Source organism: Neofelis nebulosa, chromosome 4 (genome assembly GCF_028018385.1).
Source record: "Neofelis nebulosa isolate mNeoNeb1 chromosome 4, mNeoNeb1.pri, whole genome shotgun sequence".
NCBI lineage: Eukaryota > Metazoa > Chordata > Mammalia > Carnivora > Felidae > Neofelis > Neofelis nebulosa.
The window spans coordinates 162374772-162396105 of NC_080785.1; the positions used below are offsets into that span (position 1 = coordinate 162374772).

A 21334-nucleotide genomic window follows, 5' to 3' on the forward strand; every position below is an offset into this window, starting at 1 on the left:
CTTCTCATGACTGGGAGGCAGGGCTCAGCCCCGCACCACATATTCAGAGAAGTCTTCCTTGACCACCCAGTCTAAAATAGACACCCTAGGGGCGCCTGGGTGGCTCAGTCGGTTGAGCGTCTGACTTCAGCCAGGTCACGATCACGCGGTCCGTGAGTTCGAGCCCCGCGTCGGGCTCTGGGCTGACGGCTCAGAGCCTGGAGCCTGTTTCCGATTCTGTGTCTCCCTCTCTCTCTGCCCCTCCCCCGTTCATGCTCTGTCTCTCTCTGTCTCAAAAATAAATAAATGTTAAAAAAAATTTTAAAATAGACACCCTAATCCCATGCAAGTCAGGCTCTAGTTCAGCTCCTCACTGGTCTCCCTCTTAGAACCTACCAGAATTTAAAAAAAAAAAAAAAAAAAAAAAGAACATACCAGAATTTTCAAGTCTCTACTACTCTGAGGTTATTTCATTCACATTCATCTCCCCACCTGGACCGTGATTTCAGAGGTGCAAAGAACATACCAGAACATACCAGAAACATACCAAAAAAAAAAAAAGAACATACCAGAATTTTCAAGTCTCTACTACTCTGAGGTTATTTCATTCACATTCATCTCCCCACCTGGACCGTGATTTCACAGGTGCACATCTGTGTCCCTGACCATGATAGGCCACCCCAGTGCCCAGCATGAAGTTCCTTGGGAATACACATTGAACACACAGAGGTCTCAGACTGTGTGTGAACTCACGGCTGTTTTTACCCATTTATTCAGCATTTATGGAGCAACTCCTGTGTGCCAGGCCAGTGGGGACACTATATGGTAAATAGAACAAAGGTCCCCGCTCTAGTGAAGCCAAAATTCTAACGTGACAGTAAACAAATAATTAAATATCTAGTAGATGGCAAGTAGTGGCTGGTGCTTTAGAGAAAATAAAGTATGTAAGGAGATAGGAGTTCGGGGGGCTACCTTAGTGTTGGTCCTCTCTGAGGGGGGACAGCCAAGGCCTCTCTGACATCTGTGTAGAGACCTGGGAGTAAGGAACTAGCTGTGGGACTGGAAGATGAAGACAGTCCAGGCAGAGTGAATGGCAAAAGCAAAGGCCCTGTGGCGGGTGGGACCTTGTGGGACTCCGAGGAATCGAGAAGAGGCTGGTGGGAGTGGAGAGAGGTGGTTAAGGGTGTGTGTGACAGTAGGGGCTGCACCATGCTTGTGCCTTTTCTCCTTCTGTACCCTGACTAGGCCTCTAGGCAGCTCCCCAGCCCAACCTCCCCCCCCCCCCCCCCCCCCCCCCCCCCCCCCCCCCGTTTCCTGCTCTTACCTTTGCTGGGGAAATGTTTGCCTGGGGCAGCTGATGGAGTGGGAGCTGTCCAGGACTGTTTCCTTCTCTCTGGCTCTGTTCCTGCTTTGGAGAGAGGCAGAGACTGCAAGGGTGGGGGGAGGTCCAGCTGTTCTCTCCTTATGCTGCTGGGCGGTGAGGGAGGTGGTGCTGTGCGGGGAGGGGGGGAGGGGGGGAGTGCGGTTGCAGCTGATACCGCGTGTCTCTTGTGAGTCGTGATGGGCAGTCAAAAGGCAGGTTAGGGGTAAACTGAGACACCGTGGATGGACACAGGATGGAGAAGGCATTGAGGGTGGGGGCAGGGATGCACCCTTTAACGGGAGGGACATTTTGGGGGCTGACGCTCATAACTGCAGTCCCTGTTTGCATTTACTCATCCTGGCGAGGCCTCAGGACGGGAGCCCCGTGTCCAGACCCCTGGGAGGGGCCTCCACCCATCCTGGGGAGGCAGCTTTAGCTCTTCCCGGAACCAGGCCTGGGGGAATCACCTAGCTCCCACCCCCAAGTGTTAGCCGGGTTAGAGGGCAGCGCTCTGGGCGGAAGAGATAAAGGGTAGGGAGCTGGAGGAAGGAGTGCGGTCCCCACCCCGGCCCAAGGGTCAGCTGAGAGCAGGAAACTGGACACCGAGAGAGCAAGCCCCGGGTCACACCGCATGAAGGCGGCTTGCACTGCGCCTGACACATAGTAGGCCCTCAAAAACAAACAAGCAAAAATAGTTTATTTAGGAATATCCCGCGGGGTTGGCATTGGAACCTTGGGCTGCTTCCACATCGCAGACTGAAGCAGACGGACCCAGAGTCCTTTATAAAAACTTTATTGGGGGCGGGGTAGAAAAAGGGGATGACGCCCCTGGAATTGAATAAATAAGTGAATAAATAAATAAATACATAAATAAATAGAACAATAAGTAAGCCCCCCTGTGCCTCTGGGGGGGGCGTCCCCCGGCCCGCGGGGAGAGGGGAGCGGGCTCACGCTGACGTCAGCTGAATGGCAAAGACCTCGCCCCCGGCCTGCGCCTCCGCGGTGCCCGCAGCCTCGGTTCCACCTTCGGCTGCGGCCGTGCTCCCTCCAGCGCCGCCGCCCGCGCCGTTGAGACACACGGCCTCACCAGAGCTTTCGGCCTCCTGCACGTTATACTCGCCCTTCTTGCAAGCGGTGGACTGCACGTAGAAGGCCAGGCCGGCCCCCGCGGCCAGCAGCGCTGCGCCCCCCGCCGCGCCGCCCACGGCGACCCACAGCCACGGACCTGCGGGGTGGAGATCCTCAAAGAGGGTGGACCGGCTCAAGGCCCCCAAGCCCGGCCTCCTCTTTTCCCTCCCCGCAGGCACAAGGTCAGACCTCCCGGGCCTGGCAGAGAACCCCAGGGAACTCACAGCGCGGGGTGGGGGATAGGAGAAAGCCCGGAAGGCTACCCCGAGCGCCCCGACCCCGAGGAGTGTCATCTCGACATTGGATAGAAGCCCCTAGCCCCAGAGATACCCACAAGTCAACCAACTCACCCCCAAAAGGATGAAGGTGGGGGGAGACCGGGTCATTCCTTCACCCGGAAAAACCACAGAGATACGCGAAGTGGGGGGAAGGGATCTTGGCGGGGGGCCCCCCTCACCCGCCTCCTCTGCTCTAGGTCCCTCTCCAACCCCCCTTCTCCACAGCGACGCAGTGAAGGGCGAATTATTAGATCAAGTCTCTTATCACACATAACCGACCCCCAAGTTAATAAGCTCCTTCCGACAGCCATCACAGCCCTGGAGGGTCCCTCCCCGTGAGCTCCAGTCCTCCCTCCACCTTCCGCCCCCAACCCGCCATCGAAACCCCACTTGCCAGGGCGCCCCTGACTTCGGCCCTGGCACACTTCAGTCTCGGGTGCGGCGGAATGGGAGCGGAAACAAGGACCGGGTTCAGGGGCCCCAAGCCGCAGGCCACGCCCCCTGAAGATTCCCCCGCCCCGCCCCTCCAGCCGCCACTCACCAGCCACGCGCACTGTGATGCGCCGCGCGTGGCGCCCATGCGCGTTGGTGGCTGCGCACTCGTACTCGCCGCCGTGGCTGCCCATGGCGCCCGCCACGCTCAGCGTGCTGTTGTTACTCGAGAGGCCGATGTTGGGCGCCCCCGGGGGCGCGCGCCAGCTGATCTGGGCTGGGGGCCAGGCCTCCGCACGGCAGGTCAACGTGAAGTTCCCACCTGGCCGCACGCCTCCGGGAGGCGAGGCTGCCAACTCGGCCACCACCGGGCGGTCTGCAGGGGACAGGAGGTTGGAGGGACCGCTCAGAGCCGGTCCAGCCACTGACCTACTGACCTTCCACCCAACCACAACCTGAGAGCACCCTTCTTCAGATGGGCAGGCGAGGACCCTGCCTCCCACCAGAGCCACCTCTCCCCATAATCGGGCTGTCATCAGCACTAAAATCCTGTGCCCTGCCTCAAGGAATGAGAAGTGGGTCCCTGCACCAGTGCCCTTTTGACCTAGAACTTGAGGGGGCCCGGGCTCCTGTTCCCTAGAGTTTTCATTCTCCTCAGGTTTAGATGAGGAATTCTTATCCCCAGGAAGGGGTCTGGGGAGGTGCCCTTGAACTGTCTTGGGCAATCCTACTGCTGCAAGTCACTGTTTTGGGGACCGGGTGCCCTCCATCTGGTGCTGCTCCCACTCACATTCCACGCCCACGGTGACAGTCCGTGCGTCCGTGCCATGCGTGTTGGTGGCCAAGCAGCGGTAGGTACCCGCATCTTCTCGGGACACGCGCAGCCGCTGAGGCCTGGGCACGCCCTCCCGGGAGCAGCGCACTTGTGGGGAGGGGCGACCCCGGGCGGCGCAGGCCAGCGCGGCAGCCTCAGTCCCTTCCAGCCACGTCTGGTGACTCGGGCAGGTGGACTCATCCATTTGCGGTGGCGCTGCAAAGCAGCCATGGGGGACGTTAGGCGGGGCGCAGACCCTGGGGCACCCCTACTTCCCACCAGCCTGGGCCCCGCTCACACTCCGTGCTCACGGCGACTGTCTTGACCACGGAGCCGTGCCTGTTGGTAGCGTTGCAGACGTAGATACCAGGTACCAGTTCACTAGAGATGCGGGGGACTCTGGGACTAGGGTCTGGGGGTGCCAGTGGGAGCAGCATCCCTTCACTGGTGCCCTCTGAGCCGATGCACTCCACGCTTGGCTCTGGCTTTCCATCCACCTCACAAGAAAACAGCTGCCCAGATCCTTCCACCCATGTCCAATTGCTGGGGCAGCTGGGCTCCTCAAAACTGGGGCCATCTGGGGAGCAGAAGGTCACACAGAGACTGGAAGTCAGGCCAGGGTTATCCTCACATACCATCCTGCCCCGCGTTGTCCCCACTCACATTCCACCATGACAGCCACAGTTTTGGCTGCAGAACCTCGAGCATTGGTGGCTTCGCAGCGGTAGGTTCCTGCGTGCTCCCGGACCACATGCAGCAGGCCCTCCAGGACCCTGGCCTCCCCAGAGCGCACACAGCTCACGGTCGGCGGCGGGACTCCATGCGCCACACAGCTCAGTGAGACTTCTGTTCCTTCCAGCCATGTAATGTGTTCTGGGCAGCCCATGCTGTCCAGCGCTGGGGCGTCTGGAGGAAGATATGTTGTTCAGTTTGGGGTTTAGGGACTGGCCTAATGTCCCTAGACCCCTTTCCGTCCAAGGGCGGCCACAAAGTGTTGGGCAGGCACAAAGACACTGAACCAAAGAGGTTTCACGCTGGTTGAGCTGTGAGCTGTTTGGAGCCCTTTTTCTGATTCCTACAAAGCACCCACAGGACCGTCCCCGAGTCTTTGACCTAAAATTGTTAGAGGGCTTGGAAAGTCCCCCTTTCCAAGATTCTGTCCAGATGTCGCACCCCAGACCCTTATGGACACGTCTACTTCTTCCTCTCCCTCTTTCCCCAAGATCTTCCCCTAATCCCACTCGCCAGCCTCTTCCCTCTTCCAAAATCCTGCCCAAAGGCACACTTCAGATCCTGTTCCCACTCTTCCTTGTAGGCTTAGTTGCCCCTAGACCCTGTTAGAGATGCGCCCTGTGCACCCCCACTCACACTCCACCGTCAGCGTCACGTCCTTGACTGCCTGGCCCTGGACATTGGCCGCAGTGCAGCGGTAAGTGCCGGCGAGAGCACGAGTGACTGGACCCAGCAGGCCCAGCGCCAGCACTGCCCCGCTGTCAGGCCGTGCGCAGTGCACGGAGGGAGCGGGGTTTCCTCGGGCTTCACAGCGCAGCGTCTGTTCTGGGCCCTCAGGCCACGTCCAGCTCCTGGGACAGTCCGAATCGTCCAGCCGAGGGGCGTCTGCAGGCAGGGGCGTGGGATACAGAGAAGCCGAACATGGACCTTGAGGAAAAGCCTCACTTCCACAGCAGGGCCAGGGACTGGACAGGTCCTTGGAAATCACGGGGAGGAGAGGTTAAAGGCCAACTCACATAGGACGCGGAGTTCAGCGCTCTTGTTCTTGCTTAGGGTCTCCCCGTCCACCTCGAGAGTGGCATCACAGAAGAAGCTGCGCCTGTCGTCGTCCTCGGTGGCATTTAGCTGAAGCTGGGTGGGCTGCCCTGGGACCACGGCTGGAATTCCGTCCAGTGTGACCAGGACTCTGGCCCCAGCTGAGCAAGTTACTGTCACCACCTTCCCTTCGGGGATGGTGGGCTCGCTCAGGGTCAGGACCGGCGCCGGGAAGCCTGGGGACAGGGCATTGGCGGTGAATCCCTTGACCACGCTCCTCCTGCGGGTCGAGGCTGACCCTCATCTACCCGAACCCTCCGGGCTCTGCGGCCAAACTAAGGGTACCGCGCTCCGCCCCTCGGGATGCGCAGGCTCCGCCCCATCTCGCCCCGCCCCCCTTGAGGCTGTCTCCGCCAAATCTTTCGGAGATCCTCGCCGGGTTTGCGGCCTTCCCTTTCCGGCGTCTCATATTCCGCCTGCTATTCAGTCTCCGTCACCCCTTATGGACTTTCGGACCACGCCTATTCCTATACTAAGGCCCCGCCCACTATTTGCCCCGCCTTCCCGTTCCTCTGGCTCCACCCCAGAGCCGCCCAGGGCCCGCGTCACTCCCTCTTACTGTAAATAGTCACGTTCTCCCGGGTCTCGCGGCTCTCGCCCCCCAGGGTCACGTTGCAGACCAGCTGGCTGGCGCCCTCCTGTTCTGCACTAGCTGTGGCTGTGGCAGTGGCCATAAGCGCGTCCCCCTCGAAGGTGATTTCGGGACTCAGCCTCTGATCCCCTAGCGCCAGGTAGACCCAAGCCTCCGAGGCTGGAAATAGCTCGTCCAAGGCGCAGCTCACGGGTCTTTCTGAGCCCACTTCCAAGAGTCGGGGGGCAGCGAGGCGCGGGCGGTCCGGAGACAGGGCTGGGAGTCACAGAACAGCTTGAATTTATGTATCAAACGCTCAGTATGTGCTAAGCACGTTCCATGCACCATCTTATCGTATTATCCTCAAGGCACGTAGGGGAAAACAACGTGCAGCTGGGGCAGGTTGGAATTAGGATTAGAATTCAGATTTCCCTGCCTCCAAACTTCTTAACACTTGCCCGACCCCTTTTGGTCCCCTTCTCCCGACACTCACTCACCGAAGGTTCGGAGCTGTCTGGGGGCGGAGCTGTTTTCAAAGAGCCCCAGGCCGTGCGGCCTCAGGTCCAGCTCCGCGCGGCAAGAGAAATTGGCCCCATGGTCCTCCCTTCGCGCCAGTACTGTAGCTGTAAGAACAGCGCCCCGCGCTCGGGGTGGCTCCCCCGCGAAGCTGCGACGGATGAGCTCCTGGGCGCCCCGCAACAGGGTCAATGTGAGGCTCCCACGAGGCCCAGCGCCCGGGACCCTACAGCTCAGGGTAAAGTTCTCGCCCACAGGCTGCCAGGCAGGCAGCGGCACCAGCTCTACACGATCCGGCCGCTCTGGAAAGGGTAACCACAGCTTTTTGGAAACGCGGGGGTTTAGAGGGACGTGGCGTGGAACCAGGGGCCCAGAGAGGGAGTGCGTGGGGATCCAGAGGGTGGAGCCCGAAGGGGAGGACTCTGTGACCCAAGGGGCGGGGCTTGGAAGGGAGGGAAAGTAGTAGAGTAAGCGTGGCCGCTGAGAACTCACGGAAAGTACGAATGAGCCCACGCGCCTGCAGTGTGCGCCGCGCGCAGCGGAAGAAGCAGACAGGCTGGGTCTCCGGCTCACGGATGTCCACCAGCTGCCGAGCCAGCCAGCGCAAGCCCCTCTGGGTCCCATTCCGGCGCAGCGAGGTCTCCAGGCCACCGCGCTCAGGTCGTGGGCAGTTAGTGCTGCAATTCAGCCACAAAGATCCCCCGCGCTCCACGAGCGCCACGCGGGGCTGCAGATCCGCCCAAAAGGGCTCCTGCGCGACCGCTGCCCAGGGAAACGTGGGCTCAGCCTGGGGAGCCACTTTCCTGGGATCTTAGTGCCCCCATTCGAATAAGGGATTCTTAGGGAATTAGCAGGGGGCAAGAAAGAACTCAGGAGCCCTGCATCCTGTCCCGGCCTCAGGTTTGCAGGGGCGCTCCCAGGGTTCAAACCTCGAGGGCGTCTCTGGGACGGGGCAGCGGAGACACCCCCGTCTCCAAGATGCCCATGGAGCGATGGGAAAGCATGGGGGGAGGGGGGAGGGGATGAAAGATGGGGTCTTTGACGCACACCGCAACGATGGGAGGAGGGGACCTCGTGTGGAGGAAGGAAAACGAACTGGTTCTCAGGATTCTTGCCGGAGAGGGGGGAGACAGGTTGAGGCGAGAGCAAAGGGGAGGTGAAACTGAGTCAAGCATAAGTGAGGACCCCCCAAACCCGGGAGAACACAGAAGGCTGGGCTCTTGGAAGGAATCGCGGTAACAGCTGAGGGACTCGGTTGCCAGGGCTCCGGATGGAGCGGGAATAGCTCCTCTGAGTCACAGCAGTTGGGGAAATCGGGTCTTTCCGGACCACGAGTGAGGAAGATGTCAGTCCGTGGACCAGGGTGCATAACAGAGCGTGGGGAGGTACCCCGGAAGGGGACAAGGGAGACACGGGGTATCCACAGCATGAGGCTGGATTCGGAAGAGCATCCAGGATCTCGAAGAAGACAGTAGGGTAGAGATCTGGGCGAACGAGGAGTCTGGAAGCTGGGTCTCCAGTGTATGTTGGTGGGAAGAGGGATAGAGGGGAAAGGCCAGGGCTCAAGGTGGGGCAGAAGCGTGGGAGTGGAGCGAGAGGAGGGCGGAGCCGGGAGGGGCTTGTGGCCGCTTATCTGGTCCGGGAACTCCGCCCCCACCCTGTCCACCCTGAGCCAGGACCCGGCTCTTACCTGAGAGGCCGAGGAACCCCAGGCCCAGGGCAGCCCAGAGGCCGAGCAACGCCCGGCACAGCCCTGGCGAGGGCCCTGGCATCGCCGCCGCGGGGGAAGCGCAGGAGGCGAGGAGAGCGCGAGCGCGGAGCTGGGCTAGAGGACGGCGCGGCGGGTGGGTTGTGGAGGAGGCAGAGTTGCGTTCGGGGATTGGTTTAACGTTGGTAACTTGGTTTCCAAGGAGGGGGCGGCGGCAGAGGCGGCTGGGGGGGCGGGAGGGCGAGCGTGCTCCAGGCTCCCGGCCTTGGCGAAGGCGTGCTGACAGGAGCAAGCGACCCCCGGGGTCTACGTGGAAGCCCGCCCCATCGCCCGGGGCCTTCTGGGGGCGGCCGCGCGCTCCCGCGTCATCCTCCGCGGCGAAGCGGAGGTCCGGGGATGCTGGGTTGCCCTTCTCAAACCCCCACGCTACCCCTAGCTTGGATGCCGTGATAATGAGCTGGACTCAGAGCTCCGCCCCCATAGTTATCCGTCCCCCCCCGCCCCCCCCCCCCCACCTCCACCCCGCGCCCCTTGAGCAGGGGGTTGAGGGTTTGAGGGCTAGGAGAGATCTGGAAAGAGCAGGATGGGGGAAGGCACAGTTCTAGGGAAGGGTATGGGGAGGCCTCCCTCACGGATCCTTCTCCTTTTGACCTGGAGAGCTGAGGATTACAGCCACGCCCCTAGTCCCCCTCCGGCTCCGCCCCCGCACGCGACAGAGAGGGTGGGGACGAAAGTGCCAGCGAGTCGGGAACACGTGTGCATGCGCGCAGCGTTCACGGGCGTCTAAATTAGGGTCGGCTCCGCTCTGGGTCTGTATTTACCCAGCGTGCAGCGGGCACGTGTCTACGCGGCGTGTATGAGCTCAAGCCTCGGAAGAGCACCCCAGAATCCGCTTTCCGCGCGGTAGGCGGGGCCCTGGACAGCCCGGGCCCTGCCAGATACCCAGTGCGGGCTCGGATTCTGTCCACGCGAGACCAAGAGACCAACTATAACACTTCAACCCTTCATCTGGGCCCCAAGCTTTGACACCCCCGCATGTGCCCGGTGACTATCAAGACGTTGCCAGGACGTGAGTCTGTGACACCCCACGTGGGCCATCTGATTGCTCCTTCCCTGCAGTCACCACATGGGTACCTTTTCTTCATATCTCTGTTCCTCAGTGTCATGGGCCCCCTCCCATTTGTGCTCTCCCCCCAGCACTAACAGTGAACTGTGGGGGCCAGTTCTCGCCCCACCCCTGTCCTCCAGGAAAGTGCTAGGTTTTAAGGTGGGTGGGGGGATAGGAAAGGAAACTTAACATCCAATCAGAGCTGCAGCGTGGCAGCAGCAGAGCCAATCGGGAAAAACCATACTGTGAGCCACCCCCTACCACCACCACGGCCCAAAGCCCTCCAGTACTCAAACTATGCCTATCTGCACCCCTCTGATAATGCCTGCAGGAGAAGTACTTTGCCACACTTGGCTGGAAATGCAGAGGGACTGGGACGCCCAGGTCCCCAGGTGGTTGAGAATGAGGAAACCTCAGGTGCCCTCAGAGAGACCAGGAACTTGGAGAACGTGATTGAGGCAGGGCCAAAAAGGAACCCTAATGGGGGACGTTTAGGCCATGGGACAGAGGCTGACTGAGGAAGGCTTTATTGAACCAGTCAGGGTTCCCCAAATTGCTTCTGATTCCTTTTTCCTCTGGCTCAGCGGTCATGGACCACCCCCTCTGCGCCCCGGGACTGCATCAGTAGCCATTTTCGCAGGTAGGTGGCCCCCACGACGAGAAGGATCCCCACAAAGGCCGCGATGGAGGTGGAGGCCAAGACCTTGGGCGCGGGGCTCCAAGCTGGGGACAGGAGGTGAGAATTAGGAAGGGAACACATGTTGATGTGACGCCCCGCATGGAGCTGCCGCTTGGCTCTCTCACCCTGCTGGGGTCATAACCCTTCCCCGCCCCTCCTCAAGTCTCCAGGATTCCAAAGGTGCCTCACCGAGGACTGTGAGCGTCATGGGTGCCGAGCTGCTGCGGACCACCAAGCCATCAAGATTGAGGCGTGCGTGGCAGGTCACGGGCTGCAAGAAGTCGCGGGGCCTAGCTGGTAACGTGTACGTCAGCGTCACATTGGCCAGGTCCAGGCCAGTGAAGCGCTCCAGGTTCTCAGAGTAGATGACCCGGCCGCCGCGCCTCAGAGTCACCACCAGGAAGCCCACGGGGAATACGTGTGTCACGTGGCAGCGCAGCGTGTACTCACTGCCCACTAAGACTGGGGGATCCAGGATCACGCTGTGCGGCTGTTCTAAAGCAAGAGGGGGCCGCTGAGCAAGGTGCGCGTGCGCCCCCTAACGCGACTGTCAAATACCCCCCCCACCGTCCCCCTCCCCTCACCCCAGAAGAACCTGAGCCCCAGTCCCTCACTGTAGGCGGTGATCTTGGCCGTGGCCCCCCGCGTTTCTCCTGCGCAGGTGACGAAGCAGCGCACCTCGGAGCTCCAGGCCCTCACATCCAACAGCTCGTAGGATACCCAGCCAGGCCCACTAAGCGTTCGGCCCCGCCGCAGCCGAGTGCTGAGGCTGGAATTCTCCGGCAGGGGGCAGCTGCTGCTGCAGTTAAGCCACACTGAACCCCCCGGCGGCACGGCCTTGAACGCCGGGCTCACGCGCACCCAGAAGGACGCCGAGGTCTCCGAGGGCTCCGGAGAGTTGCCTCCGGGGCCTTGAGCCCGCGCAGCCCGGCGCCAACGCGCGCTCCCGCCTCCCCGGTAGGCAGCCGCCAGCAAAACCAGCAGCGAGAGGGGGAGCAGAGACCCCATGGGAAAGGGACCAGACTGAGGGGCCCCGCGCCAGGGAGCCAAAGCTGGCTGTGGAGATAAAGAGGCCCGCAGCCCCGCCTCCTCAGCCCCACCCGGAGAGACAGAGGCCCCTAGAGGGCCCTGGAGCCTGCGTAAAGACCCTCAGCCCCTCCCTCGGCTCAAGAACGGGATTCCAAACCACCAGAAACCAAGGGTCAGAGAGTTTTCTGGAGAGGAATCTTTAATTTTCGCTAGAATCTTAAGAGGTTCTAAAGAGCCCCAGATTTGGACCAGAGCCTCAGGGGTGGGCCTTGAACCGGCAGCCTTTTCTTAGGGGAGGAAATGGGAGAATGAGGAGGAAGTGGGAGGATGGGACTAGAAAGGGCTCCAACTGGACATGACATCTTCCCTCAACTCACAGAAGGCAGGCGCACTGAGAGGAAGCTTTATTAGCAAGCTTTATTAGCACAAGAAAGAGGCTTCTGGAACTGGGAGGGGATCCTCCCAGGCCTCTCCTCTGCACTGCCTGCAGGGCCCTTGTCTCCGCCGGAATTTGGAGCTGCCAGAGTGCTCTGTTCTTGCATGGTCCCAAGATGGAACCAGGTAGGACAAGGCAGGGACACACAGCGGTTGGGCATAGTTTCATGGGACTGTATGGTTTAGCTGCCAGTGAATGGGCATTCATGTTTAGGCACGCCACAGTGTCACTGTGAGCACTAGCGGATGCTTATGGGCAGAGAGGTGGTTAACAGAGGTCAGTGTCAGAGATGGGGGGAGGAGTAAGGGCTCAGTGGTTGTCCCTGGGCAGGTTACCAACTAAACCATATCACCATTGCCAGTCCCCTTCTGGGGGAAAGCAGCTTAGCCAGCCGGAGTAGGAAATTCCAGCCCACTTGATCTTTTTGCCAGGCACTCCTTTGCAGTGCACAGCCAGTACAACTGTACCTGGTGGCCCTGAATGAGACTAGACTGAGAGCTCCCTGAGAACAGGAACCTACGTTCCTCTTCTTTACTATTCTAACCCACATAAAAGGCACTCAATAAATAGCTCATAAGAGAACAAATTAATAAATACATCCATCAAAAGTTGGGGACAGTCAATGGACAGCCTCACTGGAGCTGGCATGTCAGAGGAAGGATGGGGATATGTTTCCATGCTGTATGTGTTTGTGCAGGCCACTTCTCCCTAGGACTGCGGGGCCTCAGCACACGCAGCAGGGGTGAGTTTCACTGTTTCGCAGTTGGGTGTCCCAGGTCAAGTGTCCCACCACACCCCCTCTGGTCTGGTCAGGCTTTCATAGTCATGACCCAAGTCCCGCCCCCTCCTCATGGCTCAGTCCTGTGACAACAGGTCAGGTGTGAGGCTTGGGGATCCTAAGTGTGCATGTGCCTTGATCCCCAATGCTGTCTGTATCCTGAGGCCTCTGTCCTGTCCTCGGGCGTCCTGGGAAGGTGGGTGGAGCTGAATGGACCATTGTTCAATGTGGCACCGTTGCCACTGTGTGGGGGGCTGAGGAGGAGGCCCTGTCCTGGGACAGGTTCAGGGTGGCGTGGCTGGTGTGTTCAGCTTCATGGCAGCCGCCTCCTGGGCCTTCTGTAACTTGTATTTCTGGATCTTCCGCTGGCGGTTATAGAAGTAAGCAGCTAGGCCCGCAGCTCCTATGGTGAAAGCAACTGTCACCAGAATGGTGGTGAGGATGTAATTCCGGTGGTCTGTGGGGGAGGACACAGTGGGTGATGAAGGTCGAGCCAGGCTCACTGCCTCTGCCCTGCCCAGCCCTAAACGCCGGCACACTCACAGATCACGTTCACGACCACTTCACGGCTGACTTCACCACGGGGGCTCCTGGCCTGACACAGGTAAGTGCCTGCAACCTCCCGCGTGACAGGTCTCAGGTCCCCGATGGGCAGCAGAGCATTATCCCCCTTCCGGTGACACTTCAGCTCAGGAACTGGATTTCCCCAAGCTTGGCATGTCAGGGTCTGCTGGGAGCCTTCCTGCCACGTCCAGTTTCCCAGACAATCCCTCTTGTCTAGTCGGGGACCATCTGGAGAAACACAGCAAGATGAGGGATGAGGTCAGGGACCAGGACACCCCTCACCACCTGGGACAGGAGGACTCTGGAATCTGGGGAGAGGGCTGGAGGGGACCCCCAGAGGGCAGGAGCTCCAGGGGCCTTAGGGGTTGGGTCTTGAGGATTAGGAGTCATTGTCCAGCAGCTCCACTCACACAGGACACGGAGCTCCCGGGTCTGGTTCTTGTGTAGCACCTGCCCGGCCACCTCCAGGAGAGCAGAGCAGAAGAAGATGCGTCCATTGTCCTCGGCGCTGGCATTTAGTTGGAGCTGGGCCCTGGGTCCTGGAAGCCTTGCCGGGACCCCCCCGCTCAGCATCACCAGGGCCCCGGCCTGGGCTTCACACTCCACGGTCACCACAGTCTGTTCTGAGACCTCTGGCTCACTCAGGGTCAGGTTGGGAGCCGGGAAGCCTGGGGGCGGGGCACACGGTGAGCACCGCCTCCCAGTACCGGTCCCATCCCTTGGAAGCCCCGCCCCGTCTCTACTTACTGTAGATGGTCACATTCTCCCGCCACGACCGGCTCTGGTGTCCCAGGGTCACCACGCACGACAGCTGGTGGGTGCCCTCCTCTTCCATGTTGGCCTTATCATGGGCCGTGGCCAAGAGGGAGTCGTTTTTGTGCGTGACTGTGGGGTGCAGATTCCGGCCAGACAGCTCCAGGCGGACTTGGGCCTCCGAAGCTGGGAACAGCCCGTCCATGGTGCAGTCCACGGGCCACTCTGTGCCCGCTTCCACAATGCTGGGGGTAGCAAGGTTTGGGTGCGTCTCTGGCAGGACTGGTGAGAGAGGGTGGGTGTGAACACAGAGGGGACAGGCAACCTAAAGCCCTTTTCTGGGGGCATCTTCATTCCCTCATCTGGGGCATCCTCCTCCCAAGAGCCTCTGTGGCCCGGGGTCACCCCTGCCCCGGCACACATATGGGGTTACATATGGGGTTACCGCCTTCTCAGAAGATCCTGCAGCTGGGGCGCCTCATCCCAGTGCACCCCATCCCAATGGCCAAGAACATGCTCTTTCCCAGGAGCCCTTGTAATCTAGGTAGGTCACCACCTTAGCACCCCCATGACCAAAGGCCCCTCTCTTCCCCCACCCCCACCCCCACCCAGCCTATCCTCTCTGGCAGCTCCCCAGCGCCTCACCGAAAGTTCGGAGCTGCCTGGGGGCCGAGCTGTTCTGGAACAGACCCAGCCCTCGGGACCGCAAGTCCAGTTCCGTGCGGCACGAGAAATTGGCGAGGTGGTCGTCTCTGCCCGCCAGCACCGTGACCGTGGCCTCGGCGGGCTCCCCGACGGCCGGCTGCCGGCTCAGCTCCTCCTCCCCGCGGAGCAGCACCACCGTGAGGTTGGTCCGGGGCGCCCCGCCGGCCACCTGGCAGCGCAGGGTGAGGTTTTCGCCCACGGGCTGCCAGCGGGGCAGGGGGGCCAACTCCACGCGCTCCGGGAACCCTGGGGGCGGGGGGGGGGGGGGGGGGGTTGTGTGAGCCAGAGAGGCTGCCCGCCCGCAGGGGGCGCTGGGGTGCGGGCTGCGCCCCGTCCAGGGGCCTCCCCACTCCCCGCTCTTCACGCGACACACCCCAAACCACCTAAGCCAGACAGGAATGTTAAGAGCTTCAGGATAAACCGGTGGGAAGTCCCCAGGTGGCTGAGAAGGGGGCAAAAACAATTTATCCACTGCAGCGTCTAAGAGTGAAGAGTGGAAGAAAAAAACCAAACAAACAAACAAACAACCAAAAACCTCAAAATCTATCACTGGGAGTCCCGTCAAATACATACAGTAAATTTAAACTGCCCAGTCCAGTAGAGATTGAGTAGAGATTGTTTTTAAGAGACCCTATGCTCCCCCCTTCTCTTCTTCTTGGCCTTATTTCCCCCCACAGCACCCCTCACTGTCCGACACCCAAGGGTGACACACATCTTCTTAGTTAACTCGTTTCTCTATTTCCCCGTCCTGCCAGGTAACTTCAGCCCAGGAGAGGCGGTGGGGGGGAGGTCTTTGTCAGCTTTGTTCCCTGATCTGTTGGTGGCACACAGTAGGCTCTCTGTATTTATAGAAAAAATAAGTTTGAGCCACCCGCACTGACTTAAGGCCTTTCAGGAGCCCCCTTTTAAGGGAAAGAAGTTCCCAAATGTGCTGTGTGGTCCCCTGAAATGTTAAAAATGCAAGAATAACCAACAGACACTCAAAACGGAACTCTGAGTATCCCCTGAAAACACAACATGTGGGCTTGGGTTTTGCAGGCCAGGGTCCCCGTTACACATAAAGTAACAGAATTTCAGGCCAGGACTGAAAGTGAAAATTAAAAGCAGAGTCCCAGCGAGCTGCGACTTAGCACTGAGGGCCCTGGGTTTGATTCCTAGCTTTGGGGCTTCTGTGGTATGAGCTGTAGGCGAGCGACTTTGCCCTGGAAATCGCTCTAGCCCTAGCAGTTGGAGAAATCGAATCTCGGTTTCCTGAGCGGTAAAATGGGTTATTGGAGGTAGGGCTTTCATTAATGCATTTAAGAAATAGAATGACTGTAAATGGACATGAGGTTTCCTTTTAGGGTGATGGAAATGTTCTAAAATTAGATGGTGGTGAGGGCTGTGCTACTCTATAAATGCATGCAAATTTGTTGAATTGTACACTTGAAAGGGGTGACTTATGTATGTATTCTGTAAATGATATCTCAGTATAGCTTTAAAAACAAAAGGGGGGGGCAAGAAAACCTTACCCACCTGCACCTGCTGCAAACACAAATTTGCAGAGCTGGGTGCAAACCTCAAACCTCAGCCCCCAAAAGGAGTTCCTATCTCTGAGCACAGCTCCTTGCCCTGAAGCCCAGACTGGGGGAGGAGGTCTGTCTTGCCCCTGCCTCTCCCTGAACCCCAACCTTCAGTCCTGGTTAGTTCCCTCTTCCAAGTATTTGTCTGCCCTCCCTTCCTGTACCCAGCCACTGCCCACACATGTGGCCTGGACGAGGTCCACGGCCAACTGCTCGCTGGCTTCCCAAAAGGCCAGCCTTCTGCTAATGATTGTTTTTTTTTTTTTAAGTTTATTTGCTTATTTATTTTGAGAGAGAGAGAGAGAGAGAGAGCAAAAGAGAGAGACGTGGGAGGGGCAGAGAGAGAGAAAATCCCAAGCAGGCTCAGAACCATCAGTACAGAGCCAATTCGGGGCTCGAACCCATGAACCATGAGATCGTGACCTGAGCCAAAACCAAGAGTTGGATACTTAACCAACTGAGCCACCCAGGCAGCCCGGCCTTCTGCTATCTAGATCCCTGGCCTGCTCTCACACCCTCCATGGCTTCCTAACACCCTGAGGGAGTCCCCACCGATCTGCTGGTATTCAGCCCTTCCTAACACCGACCCCCTCCGTTCAGCATGTTTTCCCACTCAAACCTAGGCTGTTCCCTCTGCCCTGAATGCCTGTCTATACCAACTTCTACTCACCCTTCAAGGCCCAGTCAGGGGTCATCTCCTACAGAAGGTAACACGCTTATCCTTTCTAGAGAAAGTTCAGCCACCCAGGGATCTTTACACCAGGGGTGGGGCAGGACCAAGCTAGATAGGGCCTCTCCTAGGTGACCCCCTGCCTGTGTGCAGGACATCGGCTCCATTTCACAGAGCTGGAAATTAAGGCAAAGCCTGGTACCCAAAGTCAGAGGGAGAGACGTGGCAGACCCAGGCCCCAAAGTTGGAGAACTGGGTTTTCAACTATCGTGCCAAGATGCAGAAGTCCCTCGAGGAGGTTTGCCTGGGGTTTTACAGGCCACTGGGAACGTTTGGGGACTCTCCTCAGCTGGCCAGAATCTGCCCAAACATGCTCCAAATCAGAAGCAAAGCCGCTGTTTTCCCCAAAGGTTTTGCCCAGACACCATGATGGTGGAGTGTCCTTCACGCCTCAATGCATCATTACACCCACGCGAGGAGGTCTCATGGCAAAGTCAGTCAACAAGCCATATCCCCCGTGGCCACCCAGTCCATAAAGGCCATGCTAGGACTGGAACCCAAAGCTGTCTAACCCCGAGACCAGTTGGCTAACTCTCTTTCTGTCCTTTCTTCCTTGTTTGTTTGTTCCATCTTGTTTTCATCTGAATTTTATTTATTCATTGCCTATGGTAATAGTAGTTCTCACAGTTGAAAGTGCCCAGAGAAGAAGGCACATAGAAAACACTGGCCCCATGCCCTCTCCCGGAGCGCCCCTCCCCCAGCCTCTCTCTCTCATTTCTTGGATTTCCTCTCCTGGCTCCTTTCTGTGTCAACACGGGCTGCCCTCACCCCACCCTGCTGCTCCTCAACACCAAGGAGGGCATGCCACTCGTTCTGGGCACGCCTCTCTTCTCTTGAACGTGACGGGACACCTTGGAGGTCATTTCTCTTTCAGGACACGGGAGCTTCCTCCTTCTCTTTGGGCAGTTGCATACTGCGCCTTCAAGTGATCAAACTACAGCGTATCTCCCCCGTGCCCTGTGCCCGAGTGGCTTGCAAACTTTTGCCCATGCAAATAAAGCCACAGTAAAATAACCCCATCCCGCAGCCCGCACCGCTCCCGCGGGGCTGGGGACACACATAAGCCCAATCCCGAGGAATGGGATTTCTGTGTCAAAGCACACATGCGTGGGCCACTTAGAGAACTGACACCACTTCCCCACTCGGGGCTGTGCTTCTCTGTTCCCACGTTGTCAGCGATGTCCCAGGACTGCCCGCTTCCCCGCCGTCTTGCCAGCATGGCTGTTATCAACCCTTTTGATTGCTGCCAATATGTGAAAATTGCCATGTCCGGGCTACTTTTAAATTGCATCTTCTTTAACATTTTGTTTTAAATGTTTATTTATTTTTGAGAGAGAGAAAGAGAGAGAGAGAGAGAGAGACCGAGCACAAGCGGGGGAGGGGCAGAGAGAGAGGAAGACACAGAATCGGAAGCAGCTTCCAGGCTCTGAGCTGTCAGCAGAGTCCGACGCAGGGCTCGAACTCACGGACTGTGAGATCATGACCTGAGCCAAAGTCAGACGCGTTTAACCCGCTGAGTCACCCAGGCACCCCTAAACTGCATCTCCTTTTTTGTTAATGTTTATTTATTTTGAGAGAGAGACAGAGAGAGAGAGCATGTATAAGCAGGGGAGAGGCAGAGAGAGAGGGAGAGAGACAGTCCCAAGCAGACTCCACACTGTCGGTGCAGAGCCCAAAGTAGGGCTTGAACCCACGAACAGTGAGATCCTGACCTGAGCCAAAATCAGGAATCAGATGTTCAACCGACCGAGCCACCCAGGCACCCCCTAAACTACATCTTTTAAAAAGTTATATCTAGGGGCGCCTGGGTGGCTCGGTCGGTTAAGTGTCCAACTTTGGCTCAGGTCATGAGCTCGCGGTTGGGGAGTTCGAGCCCCATGTTGGGCTCTGTACTGACAGCTCAGAGCCTGGAGCCTGCTTTGGATTCTATGTCTCCCTCTCTCTCTGTTCCTCCCCTGCTCTTGTACTCTGTCTCTGTCTCTCTTTCTGTCAAAAATTAAGATTTAAAACAATTTTTTTAATAATAAAAAAATAAAATAAAGAGTCATATCTAGGATCTGTCACATGTTTCCAGAGGCCTATAGTACTCAAATGTACTGAATCTCTGTAATACGCTAAATGCACCCAAGAAAATTCAAGATGGGGTTTCAAACGACAATGAGGCTTTCCGAAGATGTGCCCACCAGTGCTCTGGCGAGCCAGCTCTGTCCCCACCACCAAGCAACAAAGGCTGTCCCAGCCTGAGGGGACTCGCACGCGTCCACCTCCCCCACCCAGCCTGCCTTGTCCAGCCCCTGGGCCCAGCCACTCACAGTACACGGTGAGAGACATCGAAACCATCGTCTGTGCTTGGCAGTATGAGAAGCATATTGGAGTGCTATCTTCCTGCACACCACTCAGTTCAAAGATCTTCCAGTTGTCCCCCTGAGCGACCTCCTTCTTAGTCAGCTGAGTCTCCAGGCCCAAGAAGGCGCGACGGTCACAAGAAGTACTACAGTTCACCTGCACAGAGCCGCCTCGGGGTATGATGGCTTCTAGGGGGTGCACTGATGTTTGGGCCCCTCCAAGTCCTAGAACAAAAGATGGAAGTCAGGACAAATTGGGTTCATCAGCAATTACCATGTACCCAGCCTGGGTTGAGTGCTGGGCACAGAGCCCTGAACGAGGCAAAACGTTGCCTTCAGTGTGGGAGACAGAAAAATTCATAGGCAAACAAGATAATTAATAACTGATGTTAATAAGAGCTTTGGCAAAAACAAAACAGGGTGAGAGAACAGACAGTGACTTGGTGACAGGGTAATGTGTGAGCAGAGATCCGAATGATGAGAAGGGGCTGGCCATTCAGAGAAGAGAGAAATTAATTCTAGGCAACAGGCACAAGTGCAAAGGTCCTGAGGCAGGGTGGCTGGAGAGAGTTAGTGAGGAGGAAGAGCTGGGAGAAAGGTCAGGAAGATGGATCATGTGGGCAGGGCAGGCCATGCCAAGGACTTGTTCTTCATTCGGAGGGCAGTGGGGAGCCACGGAGGACTTGAGCAGAGGAGGGACATGAAGTCAGTGTGCTTCTCTCCCCCAGGACGTGAGGTGGAGGAGGCTAGCCCTCCAGGAATGGAAAAGTTCCAACTGAGTTGTCTCCTCCCTCTGCCAAGTGGTCTCCGCTCTCAAGACCTCAATTTCCCCTTCTGTAAGGTGGGTAAATACAGTCATCCCAGCCCCTGCTTAATGCAAGAGACTCCTAGCACAGGGCAGACAGTGCCTGGCTGCAGGGAAGAAGGGGGCTTGTGGTGATTAGCTCCCTCGGACTCCCTGGTGCCTCCAAAGCTGAAAAAAATATCTATCTGGGCCCTTCCAAAGGGCCTATCTATCTGCCTCTTGCAAAGATTGCTGTCCTCAGCTTTGGGTTCCTCTATCTGGATGGAGGTGTGGGAAAACAGCAGCTCCGTGAATTCTCCGAGAGTGATTCTGGGATAGTTCCCATTTCACAGAGTGAAATGGTGAGGCTGGGAGAAGTGCGGTTACTCAGCTGAAAAGCAGTAGAAACCACATTGGCATCTGGACTAGAACCCTTTGTTGGGCTGGTAACCACAGGTGTCCCCTTCCCACTCTCCCGCTTCCCAACACAGACCACCATTTGGCGCTCCCCCTGTCTCGCTTTGACAACCCCCAGACTGGGGTTGGTCGAGGGGTGCTGGGGCAGGCCACTCTCAGCCTCTGGCCTTTGGGCAAGTCAGCCCTGGAATTCCCCTGAGCAGAGGCAGTCCTGGACTTCCCCAGGGGCAGGGGGGACGAGGAACAGAATGTACATGTGTGTGTGTTGGGAGGGGGGGGGGGTCCCCAGCCTACTCAGCTTGGTGCCGGACACGTCCGCACACAATCAGACCGAGTCTTGGAGCCAGGCGTGGCACTCGGCCAGGACACAACCATTTCAAGTGGCCGCCCTTACGTTCTCCATCTTACAGCTGAGAAACTGAGGCTCCGGGAATGTCAACCTCTAACTTGAGGCCTCCCGTGGAAGTGATCCAGGGTCTGGATTCGAACCCACTGCTGTCAACTTTCAGCCGGCGGCTCTAGCCCCAACTTCCCATAAACAGCTACCTAAGTACGACAGGGGCTTATCCCCAGCCGGCCGGGAGCGGGTCCTCCCGGTGCGTCCCGGGGCGCAGCGGGGATCCGGGGAGTTGGCTCGACGGCAGCCCCACCCCGACTCACCTGGGAGCAGAGCTCCGATCAGGGCCAGGAGCGCTGGCAGCGCGGGACGGGCGGTGCCGAGAGCCATAGCGGGCCGAAGCTGGGAGAGCAGGGCACCGACCTCCGGCAGCGCAGAGACGTGCGGCGCCGACTGGGCTCATGGCCGCAGCGCGTGGGCCTTTTATTGTG

General features: G+C 58.4%; 3 protein-coding genes and 1 long non-coding RNA gene across 5 annotated transcripts; all 4 read right to left on the bottom strand.

Annotated features, from left to right (window-relative positions):
- Positions 1-886: 886 nt before the first annotated feature.
- On the bottom strand, positions 887-1473 carry LOC131508508 (uncharacterized). The gene is made up of 2 exons (XR_009260031.1): positions 1304-1473; positions 887-1133 (listed from the first exon to the last, which is right to left on the bottom strand). It is a non-coding gene; the product is annotated as an uncharacterized LOC131508508 (long non-coding RNA).
- Positions 1474-2119: 646 nt separating this feature from the next.
- On the bottom strand, positions 2120-9090 carry ICAM5 (intercellular adhesion molecule 5). Its single transcript, XM_058728083.1, has 11 exons — positions 8599-9090; positions 7401-7670; positions 6890-7210; positions 6381-6668; positions 5743-5997; positions 5363-5611; positions 4658-4900; positions 4293-4571; positions 3971-4210; positions 3290-3556; positions 2120-2567 (listed from the first exon to the last, which is right to left on the bottom strand). The coding sequence occupies exons 1-11, from the start codon at positions 8678-8680 to the stop codon at positions 2290-2292; spliced, it is 2772 nt and encodes a 923-aa protein (XP_058584066.1). The 5' UTR covers positions 8681-9090; the 3' UTR covers positions 2120-2289.
- Positions 9091-10235: 1145 nt separating this feature from the next.
- On the bottom strand, positions 10236-11411 carry ICAM4 (intercellular adhesion molecule 4 (Landsteiner-Wiener blood group)). The gene is made up of 3 exons (XM_058728106.1): positions 11018-11411; positions 10593-10898; positions 10236-10447 (listed from the first exon to the last, which is right to left on the bottom strand). The coding sequence occupies exons 1-3, from the start codon at positions 11409-11411 to the stop codon at positions 10305-10307; spliced, it is 843 nt and encodes a 280-aa protein (XP_058584089.1). The 3' UTR covers positions 10236-10304.
- A 197-nt stretch (positions 11412-11608) lies between these two features.
- On the bottom strand, positions 11609-21321 carry ICAM1 (intercellular adhesion molecule 1). Of its 2 annotated transcripts, none has more exons than XM_058728099.1 (7): positions 21167-21321; positions 19273-19530; positions 14609-14914; positions 13958-14245; positions 13621-13878; positions 13190-13438; positions 11609-13103 (listed from the first exon to the last, which is right to left on the bottom strand). In XM_058728099.1, the coding sequence occupies exons 1-7, from the start codon at positions 21231-21233 to the stop codon at positions 12931-12933; spliced, it is 1599 nt and encodes a 532-aa protein (XP_058584082.1). In that variant the 5' UTR covers positions 21234-21321; the 3' UTR covers positions 11609-12930. The 2 variants fall into 2 exon arrangements, with proteins under 2 accessions (XP_058584082.1, XP_058584083.1); XM_058728100.1 differs by having other exon boundaries at positions 12934-13049.
- Between the last annotated feature and the right edge of the window lie 13 nt (positions 21322-21334).

Coding starts and splice junctions, on each gene's coding strand:
- ICAM5 (XM_058728083.1), bottom strand. CDS start 8,680: ATGCCAGGGCCCTCGCCAGGGCTGTGCCGGGCGTTGCTCGGCCTCTGG. Junction 5,998..6,380: donor GGAGAACGTGACTATTTACA/GTAAGAGGGAGT, acceptor CCCTGTCCCCAG/GCTTCCCGGCGCCGGTCCTG. Junction 3,557..3,970: donor TGTCACCGTGGGCGTGGAAT/GTGAGTGGGAGC, acceptor TGTCCCCTGCAG/ACCGCCCGGTGGTGGCCGAG.
- ICAM1 (XM_058728099.1), bottom strand. CDS start 21,233: ATGGCTCTCGGCACCGCCCGTCCCGCGCTGCCAGCGCTCCTGGCCCTG. Junction 13,879..13,957: donor GGAGAATGTGACCATCTACA/GTAAGTAGAGAC, acceptor CCCCGCCCCCAG/GCTTCCCGGCTCCCAACCTG. Junction 13,104..13,189: donor AGTGGTCGTGAACGTGATCT/GTGAGTGTGCCG, acceptor CCTCCCCCACAG/ACCACCGGAATTACATCCTC.
- ICAM4 (XM_058728106.1), bottom strand. CDS start 11,411: ATGGGGTCTCTGCTCCCCCTCTCGCTGCTGGTTTTGCTGGCGGCTGCC. Junction 10,899..11,017: donor GGCCAAGATCACCGCCTACA/GTGAGGGACTGG, acceptor CTCTTGCTTTAG/AACAGCCGCACAGCGTGATC. Junction 10,448..10,592: donor CATGACGCTCACAGTCCTCG/GTGAGGCACCTT, acceptor TCCTGTCCCCAG/CTTGGAGCCCCGCGCCCAAG.